The sequence below is a fragment of the Amblyomma mixtum genome, chromosome 1, assembly GCF_055824585.1.
Source record: "Amblyomma mixtum isolate Tamu chromosome 1, ASM5582458v1, whole genome shotgun sequence".
NCBI lineage: Eukaryota > Metazoa > Arthropoda > Arachnida > Ixodida > Ixodidae > Amblyomma > Amblyomma mixtum.
Genome location: NC_143012.1, coordinates 130,574,138 through 130,589,849, shown reverse-complemented (window position 1 = coordinate 130,589,849; position 15,712 = coordinate 130,574,138). Strand labels below are relative to the sequence as shown.

General features: G+C 47.7%; 1 protein-coding gene and 1 long non-coding RNA gene across 2 annotated transcripts; one reads left to right on the top strand and one right to left on the bottom strand.

Annotated features, from left to right (window-relative positions):
• Positions 1-369: 369 nt before the first annotated feature.
• LOC149367605 (uncharacterized) lies at positions 370-1,547 on the bottom strand. The gene is made up of 3 exons (XM_089575015.1): positions 1,407-1,547; positions 1,241-1,310; positions 370-953 (listed from the first exon to the last, which is right to left on the bottom strand). The coding sequence occupies exons 1-3, from the start codon at positions 1,545-1,547 to the stop codon at positions 370-372; spliced, it is 795 nt and encodes a 264-aa protein (XP_089431141.1).
• Positions 1,548-13,822: 12,275 nt separating this feature from the next.
• Positions 13,823-15,284, top strand: LOC149367604 (uncharacterized). Its single transcript, XR_016287462.1, has 3 exons — positions 13,823-13,966; positions 14,445-14,561; positions 15,197-15,284. It is a non-coding gene; the product is annotated as an uncharacterized LOC149367604 (long non-coding RNA).
• Positions 15,285-15,712: the final 428 nt, after the last annotated feature.

Genomic DNA, 15,712 nt, shown 5'->3' with positions numbered 1-15,712 from the left:
GACGGCGCGTCGAGCCCAACAAAAGGGCTGCACATCAGCCGAAGAGGATTAAGGCGCAGATTGTATCGACCGAGATGACCATGGTGGCGGCAACAGCAGAGGCAATTTCCCCAGGTCGTATGACCGCACGATGACCTCAACAAAAAAAGATGACTGGCTGGTGTAACAAGCGTTAAAAAGACACAGGCTCTGATCGCAGCAAGGTGCTACGCCGACCCACGAAATGTCCCCTCGGCGGTTTATTTCGGGCCTTTATCAAGACCACGGAACGAAAGGAGGGAAGGGGATTGGGAGGAGGAAAGGGGCAAGTTGCTTTGCTTCCGAGCTGATAAACTACAATCTGATACATCTTCTCTTTCCAATAAAAAACTATGAAACTTGGTGAAAGTTGCTGTCATAATAAAGCCTTCGGGGTTCCGCACGTTGTCTGGTTGATCTTCGTAGGCTTGGCGAGTTGACTGAATGATCTGTGCCAGGCGTCGGAGCAGTGTGATCCACCGTGCTTGGTCTAGGCCTTTGCGATTGTTGAAGGCTGGCGGCATCCCGGCTTGATCCGTGAATTACGGGTGTCGGATCAACCATATGTTGTTGGTCCGTGTCCGCGTGTCCCCCTCGGCTGTCCATAATCTGGTCTTCACTTCCTTGAGACCGTTTTGCAGGGCTGCTGACGTTTTCGGGAATGGGTAGTAGGTGTTGCCTGTTCCGTCTCAGGAGCCGCTGGTCCTCCGTTTCCACCACGTACGACCTCGGTGCTGCTTTCTCGACTACCGTCGCTGTGCGTGCCCAGTTGTCGCCTTGGACACGAACTGGAATTCCTTCCTTGAGTGGTGACACTACCTTGCCTACCGAGGACTGCCGATGCTTGAGCACTGCGACACTTGGATGCTCGTTGTACAGAGGCAGGGAACTACGGAGGTGCCTGCCTTGTAGCAGTTCGCCAGGAGAACGGCCATCTTTCAGGGGAGAAGAGCGATACGCTAACAGACCCAACCAAAAAGTCACTGCGCGACTCATTGGTCTTCTTAAGGATGCGCTTCACTATTTGAACCCCCTTTACCGCTAACCCATTAGACCTCGGGAATTCAGGACTCGACGTGATGTGGTGAAAGTCATACGTTTGCGCAAAGAGACGAAACTCTCGAAGCGAACTGGGGCCCATTGTCTGTCCAAACTTCTACAGGGATGCCGTGGCGCGAGAAAATAGCGGATATTTTCCCTATGACCTCTTTTGCCGTTTTGCCTCTTAGCTGCTCCACTTCAGGGAAATTCGAGTGGGCGTCATATAGTACCACATAGGAGGCGCCTCCGAACTGGAAGAGGTCAATTCCTGCGCGATGCCACGGCCTATCGGGGGTGCAGACACGAAGCGCTCCATTCTTTTTACGCGCTATAACCAAAGGACTCACCCATTCTGTGAGTTCATCCACCTTCTTGATGATGGCAGACTTTTCCATGCGCTCCAGCTCTTGTCTGAGAGGCTCCTTGAGAGCCAGAGGTACTCTCCGTGCTGGATGCACGACTGGAACAGCATCCGCTCGTAGAACCATCCGGTACCGCCTTTCGACACAACCCGTGCCCAGGAACAAGTCTGGAAAAACCTTTTCCGGTGCTTGCTTAGTCCACTTCACCGAATCCACAGCTTTTGCATCATCATCATCATCATCATCATCATCAGCCTGACTACACCCACTGCAGGGCAAAGGCCTCTCCCATGTCTCTCCAATTAACCCTGTCCTTTGTCAGTTGCCGCCACTGTATCCCCGCAAACTTCTTAATCTCATCCGCCCACCTAACTTTCTGCCGTCCCCTGCTACGTTTGCTTTCTCTTGGAATCCACTCCGTTACCCTTAAGGACAAGCGGTTATCTTGCCTTCGCATTACATGCCCTGCCCAAGCCCATTTCTTCTTCTTGATTTCAACTAAGATGTCATTAACCCGCGTTTGTTCCCTCACCCACTCCGCCCTCTTCCGATCTCTTAACGTTACACCTATCATTTTCCTTTCCATAGCTCGCTGCGTTGTTCTTAATTTAAGCTGAACCCTCTTTGTTAGCCTCCACGTTTCTGCCCCATAGGTGAGTACCGGTAGGATACAGCTGTTGTATACTTTTCTCTTCAGGGATATTGGTAAGCTACCATTCATGATCTGAGAGAACCTGCCATATGCTCTCCACCCCATTCTTATTCTTCTAGTTATTTCCCTCTCATGATCCGGATCTGCGATCACTACCTGCCCTAAGTAGACATATTCTCTTACTACTTCCAGCACCTCGCTACCAATTGCGAACTGCTGTTCCCTTGCTAGGCTGTTGAACATTACTTTGGTTTTCTGAATGTTAATTCTTAGCCCCACCGTTCTGCTCTGCCTGTCTAATTCATTAATCATGCTTTGCAGTTCATGTCCTGAGCGACTTAGCAAGGCAATGTCATCAGCGAATCGCAAATTACTCAGGTATTCTCCATTAACTCTTATCCCCAACTCTTCCCATTCCAGTCCCCGGAATACCTCCTGTAAGCAGGCAGTGAAGAGCATTGGCGAGATCGTGTCTCCCTGCCTGACACCTTTCCGTATTGGAATTTTATTGCTGACTTTATGGAGAACTATAGTAGCTGTGCAATCGTTATAGATATCTTCCAATATTTTCACATAACACTCTTCCACACCCTGATTCCGCAATGCCTGCATGACAGCTGAGGTTTCCACTGAGTCAAATGCTTTCTCGTAATCAATGAAGGCTATATATAGGGGTTGGTTATATTCTGCGCATTTCTCTATCACCTGATTGATAGTGTGAATGTGGTCTATTGTCGAGTATCCTTTACGAAAGCCTGCCTGATCATTTGGTTGACTAAAGTCCAAGGTTGTCCTGACTCTATTAGCGATTACTTTAGTAAATACCTTGTAGGCAACGGACAATAAGCTGATTGGTCTGTAATTCTTCAAGTCCTTGACGTCTCCTTTCTTATGAATTAAGATAATGTTAGCGTTCTTCCAAGCTTCTGGTACTCTCGAGGTCACAAGGCATTGCGTATACAGGGTGGCTAGTTTTTGTAGCACAATCTCTCCTCCGTCCTTCAACAAATCTGCTGTTACCTCATCCTCACCAGCTGCTTTCCCTCTTTGCATTGCACCTAAGGCTTTCTTTACTTCCTCCTTCGTTACTGGCAGGACGTCCCATTGCTGTGCTCGACTGCCTCTCTCAGTAACTTGATGATTACATTCGCTCCTGTATAGATTTGTGTAAAATTCTTCGGCTAATTCAACTATCTTATCCATATTGCTGATGACATTGCCCTGTTTGTCTTTTAGCGCATACATCTGGTTTTTACCTATGCCCAGTTTTCTCCTCACTGATTTTAGGCTACCTCCGTTCCTTAGAGCATGCTCGATTTTCTCCATGTTAAACTTTCTTATGTCGGCTACCTTGCGCTTATTTATTAACTTCGATAGTTCTGCTAGTTCTATCCTGTCTGTGGAGTTAGAAGCCCTCATGCTTCTGGTGCAGCGATGGCGTAGAGGTAGAGCATCCGCCTCGCGTGCAAGAGGACCGGGGTTCGAATCTCGGTGCCGCGCAATTCTCCACCGGAAAAAAAAAAAAAAAACTCCGCGTGTGATGGAATTGCATAACCAGGCTTGGAGTGCGGCCTGATTTCGGTGACCAGAACCGACAACGCACTTCCTCACCAGAACAGGATTTGGCCACCCTGGTGTAGTACTTGGCCACAACCTTCTATGAACAAACCAATTAACCCTCGGCCCTCAGTCCCCAGCGGCTGCGGAGCAACTGACCAAGGCGGCGGTCAGATCTGTGACGCAGCGGAGGGTGCTAAGAATCTCTGGCTCCGGACAGGCCGCCATTGGAAACTGAACCTGGCAACGTTTAACGCAAGAACCTTATCAAGTGAGGCTAGCTTAGCAGTGCTATTGGAGGAATTAGCCAGTATTAAATGGGATGTCATAGGGCTTAGTGAGGTTAGGAGAACAGATGAGGCGTATACAGTACTAAAGGGTGGGCATGTACTGTGCTATCGTGGATTAGCAGATAGGCGAGAACTAGGTGTGGGATTCCTCATTAATCAGGATATTGCTGGTAACATCGAGGAGTTTTACAGTATTAACAGCTTTTGCAATTAACCCAAACTGCTGACATGCCTGCAGTCCTCATATGGCCTGGCGGCCTTTCTTCACCACGAAGAACGTCACCGCCTGCGCCACACCTTTCAGAAAAAGAACCTCTGTGTCGAGACCGACATGCTTCATGGCACTGCCATTGTAAGCTTTCAGCACAGCAGTACTTTGTTGGAGGCTCGGAGTTTTTTTGAGACGGCGGTAAACAGTCGCAGGAATTATGTTCACTTGCGAACCTGTGTCCACCTTGAACCTGATTTTGTGGCCACGTATGTTTCCGCTCGAACCCGTCCTCTGCCTTATCTTCTTGAGCCTGATCTACGAGTATCTGTCGGCTCGGGCGACGCTTGCAGCATACCGCAAAGTGGCTTGGCTTCTTGCAGGCATAGCATGTCTTTCCATACGCCCGGTACTCCTTCTCTGCATGCATTCTGTTGCATTGCCGGCAACGAAAAGCTTTCCGCTTCTGCTCAGATTTGTGGGTGTAGTCTACGTGCAGGGTATCTTTCGACCAAATGGCGTTCTGCCGCACTAACACCTCGGCCGCTTTACACATTTGCTCTGCCTTCTGTATCGTTAGGTCTTTTTCTCGCAGCATTTTTTCCCCTCATCTTCGGATCGTTAGTACGAAAAACAACCTGATCTCGTATCATGGATTCTTCCAGCACGCCAAATTCACCCAGCTTCGCCTGCTTCTTTAAATGCCGCAGAAATTGCTCAAATGACTCTCCTTCATCCTGCATACGAAGGCGAAAAACGTTTCTTTCATACATCTCGTTCCCGTCATCAGCACCGTACTCCTCAAACTTTTGCAGTACGGTCTGGTTGTCTTCACTACTCTCACCTTGTGCAAAAGAGAAGTTGTTATAGACGTCGAGGGCCTCTTCCCCAGCGACACTGAGAAGGATTGCGGTCTTGGCGGCTTCCGTCCTGGGTGGCGTGCTAGGCGTTGCCGTGAAGAAAAGCTCCAGTTTTTGCTTGAACATTTGCCAGTTTCTTCGTAAGTTTCCTGCCAGGTGTAGCGGTTCTGGAGGCTTGACAACATCCATTCTCGCGCGGCTTCGAATCCCACTTCTGACACCATGTAACAAGCGTTAAGAAGACACAGGCTCTGATTGCAGCAATTAAGGTGCTACGCCGACCCACGAAATGTGCCCTCGGCGGTTTATTTCGGGCCTTTATCAAAACCACGGAACGAAAGGAGGGAAAGGGATTGGGAGGAGGAAAGGGGCAAGTTACTTTGCTTCCGAGCTGATAAACTGCAATCTGATACAGCTGGGAAGTAGCCTATAGAGATCTTCCCACGCTCGGCTCGGTGCGAACGAGCTTCCCTTTGGTTCCCCGCAAGGAGCGACCAACGACGGACAGACGACGCGGGAGAAGGGAAGGGTGTCTTCCGGTAATTTACCTTCTCTGACAAGAGCCCTCCCGACTGGAGAGATCCCGCCGAGGTTGTGTCCACAGCGCTCCACCTGTGTTTGGATGGACACATGCCGCTTGAGGCGAAGTAGCAGCGGACCTCCGAATCCTCCTCGTCCATTCCCACGGTGTTTTTTCTTCCGATCTGTGACTCGTGTTTAATTGGCCCGCACATTGTGAAGGGCCGGAGCCTTAGGGTATTGAACAAGCGTCGTAAGTGGGAACGAACGCTCTGAGCCCTGGCGACAAGGCTGGTACAGTCTGCTCGACGCTATGAATTTTTAATTCTTGACTGGTTCATCTTACTTGTAGATCATGTAAATAGACTGTTTAAAGTTTTCCCTTGTTTTCTCCTCGTAACCCCGTCTCCGTCCTTCCTCATCCCTGCTTCGGCCCGTCCACGCTGCCCTGATCCCAATACCACAGAGCCCCCAGTGCGCGGGAGGTTGACGTCTTTCGTATGTGACGTGTTACAGGCTGTCGAAGACGATGGGGTTGCTGATGCTAGTCCGACGGTTCGGTTGTCGGCCGGGTGCATTCCGAGGTGTTGCTAACTGTCGGTGTGCACGGCACGCGAAGCCATGCCGCCATCTTGAAGTGATCACACGGTAGCCAAAGTGATCGCCGGCGTGTCAACTAACAAGGCCGGCAGGGGAGAAGAGGTGAGGATTTGGGCGAAAAAATGCATTGCAACGGTTAGCGTGTTAGCGACGTCTGCAGTGGCACAGCCGTAGTTCCACATAGTTAACATGCAGATATTACCAGAATTCTAGCATGCTTTTCGGAAAGCCTTACCTGCTGTTACACGACTCGTATCGAATGTGCATGATGCCGGATCTGTGTTGGACGGAATTGGTCTTGATCGAAGACTTTTCCAGAGGCTTTGCCCGGGTTTTGCATGCAAAACTGCTGTTTGAATTCGAATGCATTGGTCTTTTTCCATTTATCGCTCATTGGATCAAAGCCTACCATAGCGAGAGGCAACAGTACGTCCCCATTAGAAACTGTTCTTCACGGCTGTTAGGTGTTACTTCTGGTGTGGCCCAGTGATGTGCCTTGGGCCCGGATATCTTTTTATCAACGAATTATTTGATGTTATCCTTAGGGAATTTCCTGCCCGATTACTGTTTTTTGTTTAAAACAATTACGTGCACAAAACACAAAACATATTACAGTACACCTTGCAGGCTATTTCTCACTGGTGTACAAATTCGGTTATGCCGTTAAACATTGAAAAATGGTTCTGTTACGAGAAGCAAGGACGAAATTCCGGCGTACTTTTAGAAAGAAGCTTCAAACGCTAATATTTCAGAGGTGGAGGCATACAAATGCCCAAGCGTTAAGCTTAAAAATTAATACGATCGATGCACACATCAGAAACTTTGGCTGTTGCGCTTCGCAAACTGCGGTTCCTGAAGGAAAAACTTCAGGCTGCTTGTGCATGTACTGACCATCTGGCATATAACAACTGCGTCAGAGCTAAATTTCAATACGTGGCTGTGGTATGGGACTCGCATAATTTGACGATATCATGCAACTGGAGCATGTGCAAAAAAAAAAGCTGTGCGGTTTATTATTGTTAGCAAATATAGGAAACCTGATTCAACATCTATGCTAAGGAAACAACACACCATTCACACTTTAGACTGACGAATGAAGGTTAGTCGCCTCATCTTGTTTAATCAGTACCAACAAGAAAATATAAAAATGAAGTTACCTAAATGCGCCATAGCTCATTGTACGAGGAGGTCCAGACACACGCACGAATATACACTGGTAGCAATTTTCACCCAAACAAAGACATTTAAAATTGGCTTCTTTCCCAGAACTCTATCCGAAAGAAATTCCTTACCCTATGGCATTTTTCTGTCAGGTAATATTGCAAGTCCTGTATAGGGCAAGCGGGCAGGTGCATCAACAAGCGCCTTGGGAAACATGATAAAAAGGTAGAGAATAATAAAGATAAATATGCCAATTTTGTCAGCCATGCTACCACGTGCAAGTGTGCACCTCGACTAGAAAAGGCTAGTATTCTAGGCAGAAGCAAGAGCAAGCAGGCGAGGCTTTTATTGGAAGCCCTTCACATAAAGAAAAAGGCAGCCTTGTGCGTGAGTGATACGTCGGTTAGGTTGTACGCGGCGGAGTACGATTTTCTGTGCGATAATGTTTGTGCGAGGCGATAAGTCACGGCTGCAATAAGGCACGTGCTGAAAAAATGTGGGCGTCACCTGAGGCTATAAATTCGTGCGTTTTTAAAATCAATAAATAGTTGAAATTTAGCGCCTGTCCGTTGTCTCCTCGTCTCTGTTTGGTCCTCGTGAAATCATTTGGGCCTAGGTCGTTTTTTTTTCAGGTTTCAAGATATAAGAAGGGGTAGCACGAAAAGTAAATAAAATAGCAAAATTAGAATAACAGTTGCATAATGGATGACAACCGTGTAGATGTTTAGAGGTATTGGCAACTCATTTATGGTTGTAAAATTATATTTCAGGAGAATACTAGGAATTCTTGATGATTTGGTTTGAAAGCTCTGAATGATTCGCTGAAGTTTGAAAAGTTTGAAAAGTTTATTCGGCCAAATTTACAATATGCCACCGGGGAGAGGCAAAAGGAGGCACACAAAGCATGTCTCCTGACGAGGCCTACACATATGCTAATCACATATGGAATAAAAAAAAAACATGAAAAAAAACGCATATGCACATGTGCAATAAAATAAGCGAGTAATTACTCATTGACATCCACCCGAGCGCAGCCATACGGCTACAAAGGAAAGCTATACAGCTTTCTCAGAAACTTCGTAGTTAAAGAAAAATTCGTCCTGGTCCGGGGTTGGAACCTGGGACCACCGCTTCACCGGAGCAGTCACTCTACCAACTGAGCTAACCGGGACGGCAAGCTTATGGTAGGGCGAGAGGGAATTTATCAATAACTCGATGTGGCAACAGTGTTGGTCACAGTGTTGGTGTTCCCCTAAAGCAATTGATATGCAATAAAAAAAAAACTCACTTTACAAGAAAAGAACAGCATACTTTAGGGTAGAAGACAAAAGAGAAAGACAATACTAAAATCTTAACAAGAAACACAAACATGACACCGTTAGGCCCGAACTGGCTAACCAGAAAAATACAGCTCAACTTATAACTAGAAAAACAAAAATCGGTTGCAGAATTGACAACAGACGCTGTACTCGTTAGTGACTCCGACATTGCAACTAGCGTGGAAAGCACAAGGACAGCGACACAAGGAACCGACGGGACATACTCCATGATCATGCTTCCATGATCAGACGCTGTAGTACGAATATACAAGAAACAGAACAATCCACAAAAATGATAAAAAACAGTGCCAACTCACTCAAATAAACACAAAATTACAAACGAGGAAAGAGCAACTTCAATTTCTTCTTAAAGGCTATAGAGCTCGTAGGTTCTTGAGATATCTCCATTAAAGATGGGTGTGCATTACATAAAGCTAATAAGGGAGTAATTAGCTGTGGTGGTCCAATGTTTAGGGGAATCCCCCAAGGTGGAGTACATTTGTAATAAGGGAGTAATTACTCATTGACATCCACCCGAGCGCAGCCATACGGCTACCAAGGAAAGCTATGCAGCTTTCTCAGGAACTTCGTAGTTAAAGAAAATTCGTCCTGGTCCGGGAGCTCGGCTGCGCTCGGGTGGACGTCAAGTCAGTAATTACTCCCTTAATACAAATCTATTCCACTTTGGGGGATTCCCCTAAACATTGGACCAAAACAGCCCGCACTTCGAGTTACTGATCAATTCGCTCTCGCCCTATCATAAGCTTGCCGTCCCGGTTAGCTCAGTTCATAAAGCGACTGCTCTGGTGAAGCGGTGGTCCCGGGTTCGATCGCCGGGCTAGGACGAATTTTTCTTTAACTACGAAGTTTCTGAGAAAGCTGTACAGCTTTCCTCTGTAGCCGTATGGTTGCGCTCGGGTGGATGTCAATGAGTAATTACTCCCTTATTACAAATCTACTCCAACTTGAGGGATTCCCCTAAATATTGGACCATTACATAAAGCTGCAATTTGATTAATTATACTTTGCGTTCCATAATTCGTTCAGAATCTTGTGTTAGATAGGGAAACCATGCGCAAATCGGATTTAATGTTTCTAGAAAGGTACATATTTCGGAAAGAAGTGAAATAATCCTTAATTTTATGTTGTATGTTAATAGCTAAACTAAAGTTGTATCAGTTAAGGAAACTGCGTGCATGAAAAGTTTTGAAGAGATTTGTTTCATCAGTTTTACTTGGACATAAGGCACGTAAGGCTCTTTTCTGGAAAGAAAATTATTTATGTGAATGAGTTTTATTGCAGGTATCTCATACTAGATTGCAATATACTAGGTGGCCGTGAACCAGAGCAAACAACAATTGTTTTTAACCTGTTGCGGCAGAAGGTGTCTTAATCGATAAATGACACATGACAACCAGGCAGTTTTGAATCTGACATTATTCCCGTTATCGGTCCACTCTAGATCACTGCGGAAATACACAGCAAGAAACCGAACGCTACGCACTTCTTCAATTCATACGTTACTAAATTGAAGTGAGATGTATTTGATCTATTGGCTTATTTTTTCGGTGTAAAATCTTGAATTTCGTTCTGTTAACATTCAATTCAAGTTGATTAACAGACAGACAGATCATTAACTCTTTCATCCAGGCATTTGATTGCTTTTCAAGTGTTTGTAGGTTAGTGAGTGAAAACATTTGGCAGAGGCTTAGCTTGGTTAAGCCCGGTAAGTTGTGAAAGCAATAGCCCTGGCTGCGCCTGGCTTGCCTGGTGGTGTGTCTTGGTAGTGCTCTTAGTAAAGCTTAATTATGAAAGTTTTGCCCATTTGTTTTACATGGAATTACACTCACCACACGAGAGCTGGGAGATCTATGTGTGCCTCGGTCGCCAAAACGAGCAGCTGACGCTAACGGATGATTGTCTAGAAGCTTCCCTATTCTTTCCCTCCCGCTTCCTCCCTTCCTGTACGGTGCAGTTCGGGGGTCCAACGAGATGACAGAGAATTTCCTTTCCTCAAAAAGCGTTGCGTTCAAAGGCCAAGGCATCGCGCCGAACGGGTGGTGGCGTTCCTCCCTTCCTGGGGTTCGGGTGTCCACCGAGATGACAGAGAATTACTGCGCCATGCCTTGCCCTTTGAACTCACCGCTTTTTGAGGAAAGAAAATGGTGCAGTAATTCTCTGTCATCTCGGTGGACACCCGAACCGACCGCTAAGCGCGCCACGCGCGGCAGGAGGAGTTGCCGCGCTTGGTAGCTGCGGCCACGCTACGCGACGGCGCAAGTTGGAGCGCCGCTTTTGCAGCTGTGACGTCGGACCGCTAAGCGCGCCGCGCGTGGCAGGAGCAGGAGTTAGGCCACGCTTGGAAGCTACCGGCCTCGTTACGCGACGGGCTGAAAGTGCAAGCACTATTGCTTTCGCAATAAAAAACACATTTGTATCGGCATACAGCAAAACGTTAGTAGTTAGAGGAATGTTAGCAATGTCATTGATATAAACAATGAACAAAAGGATCCTGAACAGAACCTAAGGGATCGCCAAGGTTTACTAAACCAAATCCAGATTTTGTGTCATGTATCGTTGTCCATTTCCTCCGTGCATTTAAATAACTCTCAAATAGTGTATTGGCAATTCCACGAATTCTGCATATCGCTAATTTCCCCTCCCTTGTTCATTTTGTGATCGCCAAGAACCATCTACCGCACCCTCTCTCTACCATGGACTCCAGTCAACGGAAGATGACGGAACAAGGTAAGCCTCTCCCCTTCTTTCATTGGCACATGTAGCGTTGATAGGTGATAGTCAATACAAGCGCATCCACAATCACTTTCCTCCCGGAGAACATTCACCATACATTAGGTTTTAGAGGGGCGCCAAAACCAATGACATAAGGAAACTGATAGCCGCAGAACCACAGAACATCACGCAATGCAGCGTCTGACGAAGCCCCTGCAGCCCAGACCCACTGACGCCGCCACCGCGGGGCCTACTCCAACCGCCCACGTCACCGCGCAAAATCCTGTTGCAACCAACACTGTCAGCGACGCTGGGAGCTCCGGATCGACGGCCGCGGCGCAGCCGGCAGCGTTCGTCGTCGCCGCAGCGTCCACTGCTAGCCAACTCCACGCTCTAAGGGACGCCAACACCTTTGGGCCCATAGACGCGTCGCAGCCGCCTGCTTTCGTCGACGCCGCCGGTGCCGCCGCGCCTACACCTGCCACATTACCCGCTGACACCAAGACCTGCAGCCCGGCACCAGCGTCGCAGATTGCGCCTCAGGCTGACGATTCGTCGGCAGACATGGACTTCATGGCGTCCCCGGTAGACGACACTCCATCCCCGGAAATCGGCTGGAGCACCATCGGTGCCAGCCGTAAGCCTGCTTCCGCCACCCGACCCCGCTCCGAGCTCATCACTGTTGGAATACAACTCCCTCCTGGTACCCTCAATCCCAAGCTGCCTCTCTACGACGTGCTCGCCGCAGTCACCTCAGCTGCACAACATTCCTCCAAGACCAGTGCAGACATCACCCTTCAGGCTAAGCCAGCCCAAAGCCTTGTGTTTTTAAAAACTCATTCTCCTCTCACCGCCAACCTCCTACTTTCGATCACGCACCTTCACCTTCACGGTAAGCCTGTCAGCATCAAAACTTATTCCCCCCATCCTCCCATCTCATGCCTCGGCGTCATCCATAACGTCGGTGGCCACTTCACTCCTGATGAGCTCATGCATGATCTAGAGTCTTTCAAAACAGATATTCTCGCTGCTCGCATGATGGGATCCACTCAATCAGTGCTCATTACGTTCGCTGGTACCGTCATCCCCCACTTTGTTTATTTCAAACGCGTTGCCTTCCGGTGCCGTCCTCATAAACCTAAGCCTCCCACCTGCACCCGTTGTCTCACTCTAGGCCACCGCGCCCACCAATGCCCCCAGCACAGCGTTCCGGCCAAGTGCCGTCGCTGTGCTGCTCCTCTACCCGCTGACCCTTCCGCTCATGTGTGTGCCCAGCCCTGGTGCGTTCATTGCAAGGTGAACACCCACCCCTCCCTCGACCTCACTTGCCCCTTTCTCCTTGCTAAACAACGCGAGTGTGCTAAAACTGCATACCTCCGACGCCTATACTCCGTCTCACAAGCTGTTTGCAGCACTACGAAAGGTACAGCTCTCTCGTCCAATCAGGATGGCGCGCACTACATTAGTGTGTTCCTACGCGCCTGTGGTTCGATCCACCTGATGTCCAGGTGGCTTCTTTCTACCTATAGCAGGGGCCCTATTCTCGATATTCACATTCGCCTGTCGGCGCCATATTGCCTCTCTGATTGGCTGTCAGAAGTGTCAATCGCCGTCAATGGGCGTGTCAATCAGGGTCGGTTACGCAAGCACTTTTCGCGGTGACGTCGATTTGACGTGGCATTGAAAACGCATTTTTGTAGCGCTATTCTTGGTGCCCGGCTGGTACATATATGTGATTGTGAAGGGAAAAGAAGCTACAAGCGGTCCGTGCGAGAGCACTTGCGCTCGACTTGCCAATTCGGAGAAAATAGCTGCACACCGGAAATGGCAACTTCCTAAAATCTGATTGGTTGGAACAATATCACGTAAATCACGTGATAGGCACACATTTTGGAGTGATGTCAGAATGACGTTTCATCACGTTTACGTTGTGCCGCCATTGCAAAAAATGGCTGAAATTCGCCGCCATCATTTCGCCCGGCGAAAGGTACCCGAATCATGCAAATGAGTTAGTGAAATGCTGATTTATACGGCGTTAGGTAGCCGCATTTTAACGGGTATTTATTTCAAGACAAAACTAAGCTTACAAAAGTCTTGTTTTGATTGCACAATGTAATGATATCGCGTTGTAAGAGCTCATCTGAGATAAGCAACCCTCGAGAGCGTTAATAGTGAAGGCTTAATCGTACAGCCGCATGGGGGCGCTAACTGCTCTCCCGTTGCAAACCCTTCGCTCGCGGTGAGAAATCATCCGTCCGTGCGGTTAGTGAAGCGCGAAAATTGCTCGAATGGCGGTGCCGGCGTTGCGATTTGCTGCTCCTTGCATTCATTCGTCGTTTGTTAAACCCTAGAAGTGGGAAAGGTGAGCGACTTTCGAGGTCACCGCGATGCTTTCTAGTTGTCTCTGACTAGACAGCTCGTCTGTGCAATCATCTGACGAGGCATATATGTGGTGGCTATGCAAGGATGCATTGCGGCGAGAAGCAGTGCCGGACTGTCGAGCTCTGAGGGACGATCGCCAGCTGTGAAACGTCGCTGAACGGATGGGCTTTGCCTCGCGTGATGAGCGGATGACACGAGAGGTGTTCGCGCGGCCGAGCAACAAACTCCAGGAATGTGTCGGGCTTCTTGACGAGACATCCGTGTGTGTGTAGCATCATTCTCATTCCTTTCGCATGCATGCTGGAGATGACTTTAAAACAAGAATCCGAAATTTGTATTCGGCACTTCGCGTTGCTTTTTTCATACTGTGTTTCAGTTTTTGCACACAGCGCCAAGTTGAGAAAACAAAGCCTAGCATGCTAGTACGTTGATCGATTTCTTTGTGTTTGGTGTTGATGAATGTGAAAGGCAGCATCGGTGAAATCAGCTGAAAGGCGTCGTTTCCTTAAGTGTGAAAAAAAAAATGTGTGACACCGTAAAAGAATACTATAACCTGTCTTAAGCATTATTAATGAAGCACACTAAAGTGATTTCGCTATTCAAGCTGAAATTTTCATAACAGTGTTACATCATCAGTTACGCAGCAGTCACGTGGAAATTACCGTAGGAGGGTGGAAAAAATTATTTCTCTAAGGGCACACGGAAAACAAATATATATGAGTCTTGTACATTTTATTTACAGGTGTGGTGTTCCTGCCGGTGAAGGTTCCAGCTCACAAGAATCTGTGCGGGATCCATCCATGACCCATTTATGTGCAGTCTCTCTCCATGTGCTGCCCGCATGGAAATCGTTAAACTGGTGAGCACGTGCTTAGTGTGCTGTGGCAGGCATGAAGGGATAGCATGTTTGCCTGCAGTAAGATTGCATGCGGCTAATGATATCTGTCTGCATTTATATATAGTTTATTGAGCAAGGAAGAACAGTGTAAATAGAACCACATGTAAATTAATCATGTCTGTACTTTTCAGGTGACAGTGGAGATAGGTGTGGGTGACACGCAGTGTTGTTCTCTGGCTTTGGATTTCTCTTAGTGACCGCAATGTCAAGGTAGCCTCATTTCAATTGGTGCAAAATGAAAAAGCATGCATATACTAAAAAACTCATGGTAGTCATAAACAGTTGAACTTGTGCCCTTCCTTGCAGTGCATTCTGTGGTGGTTTTCTTGAGTATAAAAAGTGTGTATTAATTATTTGTATCCATCAGTTTGGGAAATGTGTCATCAAGTACCTCTAGCTATATGGCAACACTTCGTTTTGATACTAATGAATGATTTTGCAGTCAGCGTATTTTACATTTGTACGTAAAACTAGACAATAGTTGAACTTGAGGCTTCAACAATTTCTCATATTTGGAAACGCAATGTATAGCTCGTTGGAAGATTTCAGTGCACAGCGTTGATTAATGTGCAGGTGATGGTTTGCATCTTATGCAGATGTGGTGGACTACTCTCACCGTGGGGTCTCGTGTGCTCGGGAGCCATGATGCCAGATTCATCTTCGCTCACACCTCGGCTGGACTGGCTGCCTAGCTGGGTGGTGATACCTGGTTCCTGAACGATTACATGAGGTGTCTGCAAAGGTGTCATGGTCATGGTACGCCATGGTCAAGAGTTCTCTGCAAAGGTCAGCGGAGCTTGCACTGTGCAACACAACATATTCATCCACACTCAGCTGCAGGACCATGACACCACTGGCAGGTGGTGATAACAGAAGGAGCACCAACATCTACAGCAAGGAGGAGGACACAGCACCATTTGAATTCTACCTGACAGACAGGAAGTGCATGATCAGCAGCTGCTTTCGAGAATTGCACTCACTGCCGTGATTGTCACGTGTAGCTATGCCACAAGTAATCAGCATACATTTGCTCTGCTTCAAGTTTGATAGCATACTGCCAGGATGCTGATGAAGTCTTCATCATTTTGGTGCTGTTCTTTGAATAGGACCAT

Excerpts from the sequence above, each read along its gene's own strand:
- LOC149367605 (XM_089575015.1), bottom strand. The coding sequence starts at position 1,547 with ATGGTTCTACGAGCGGATGCTGTTCCAGTCGTGCATCCAGCACGGAGA. Across the intron at positions 1,311-1,406 it reads TGGATGAACTCACAGAATGG|TTCGGAGGCGCCTCCTATGT; the intron begins GTGAGTCCTTTG and ends GACCTCTTCCAG. Across the intron at positions 954-1,240 it reads TGAAGTGGAGCAGCTAAGAG|ATGGCCGTTCTCCTGGCGAA; the intron begins GCAAAACGGCAA and ends CTCCCCTGAAAG.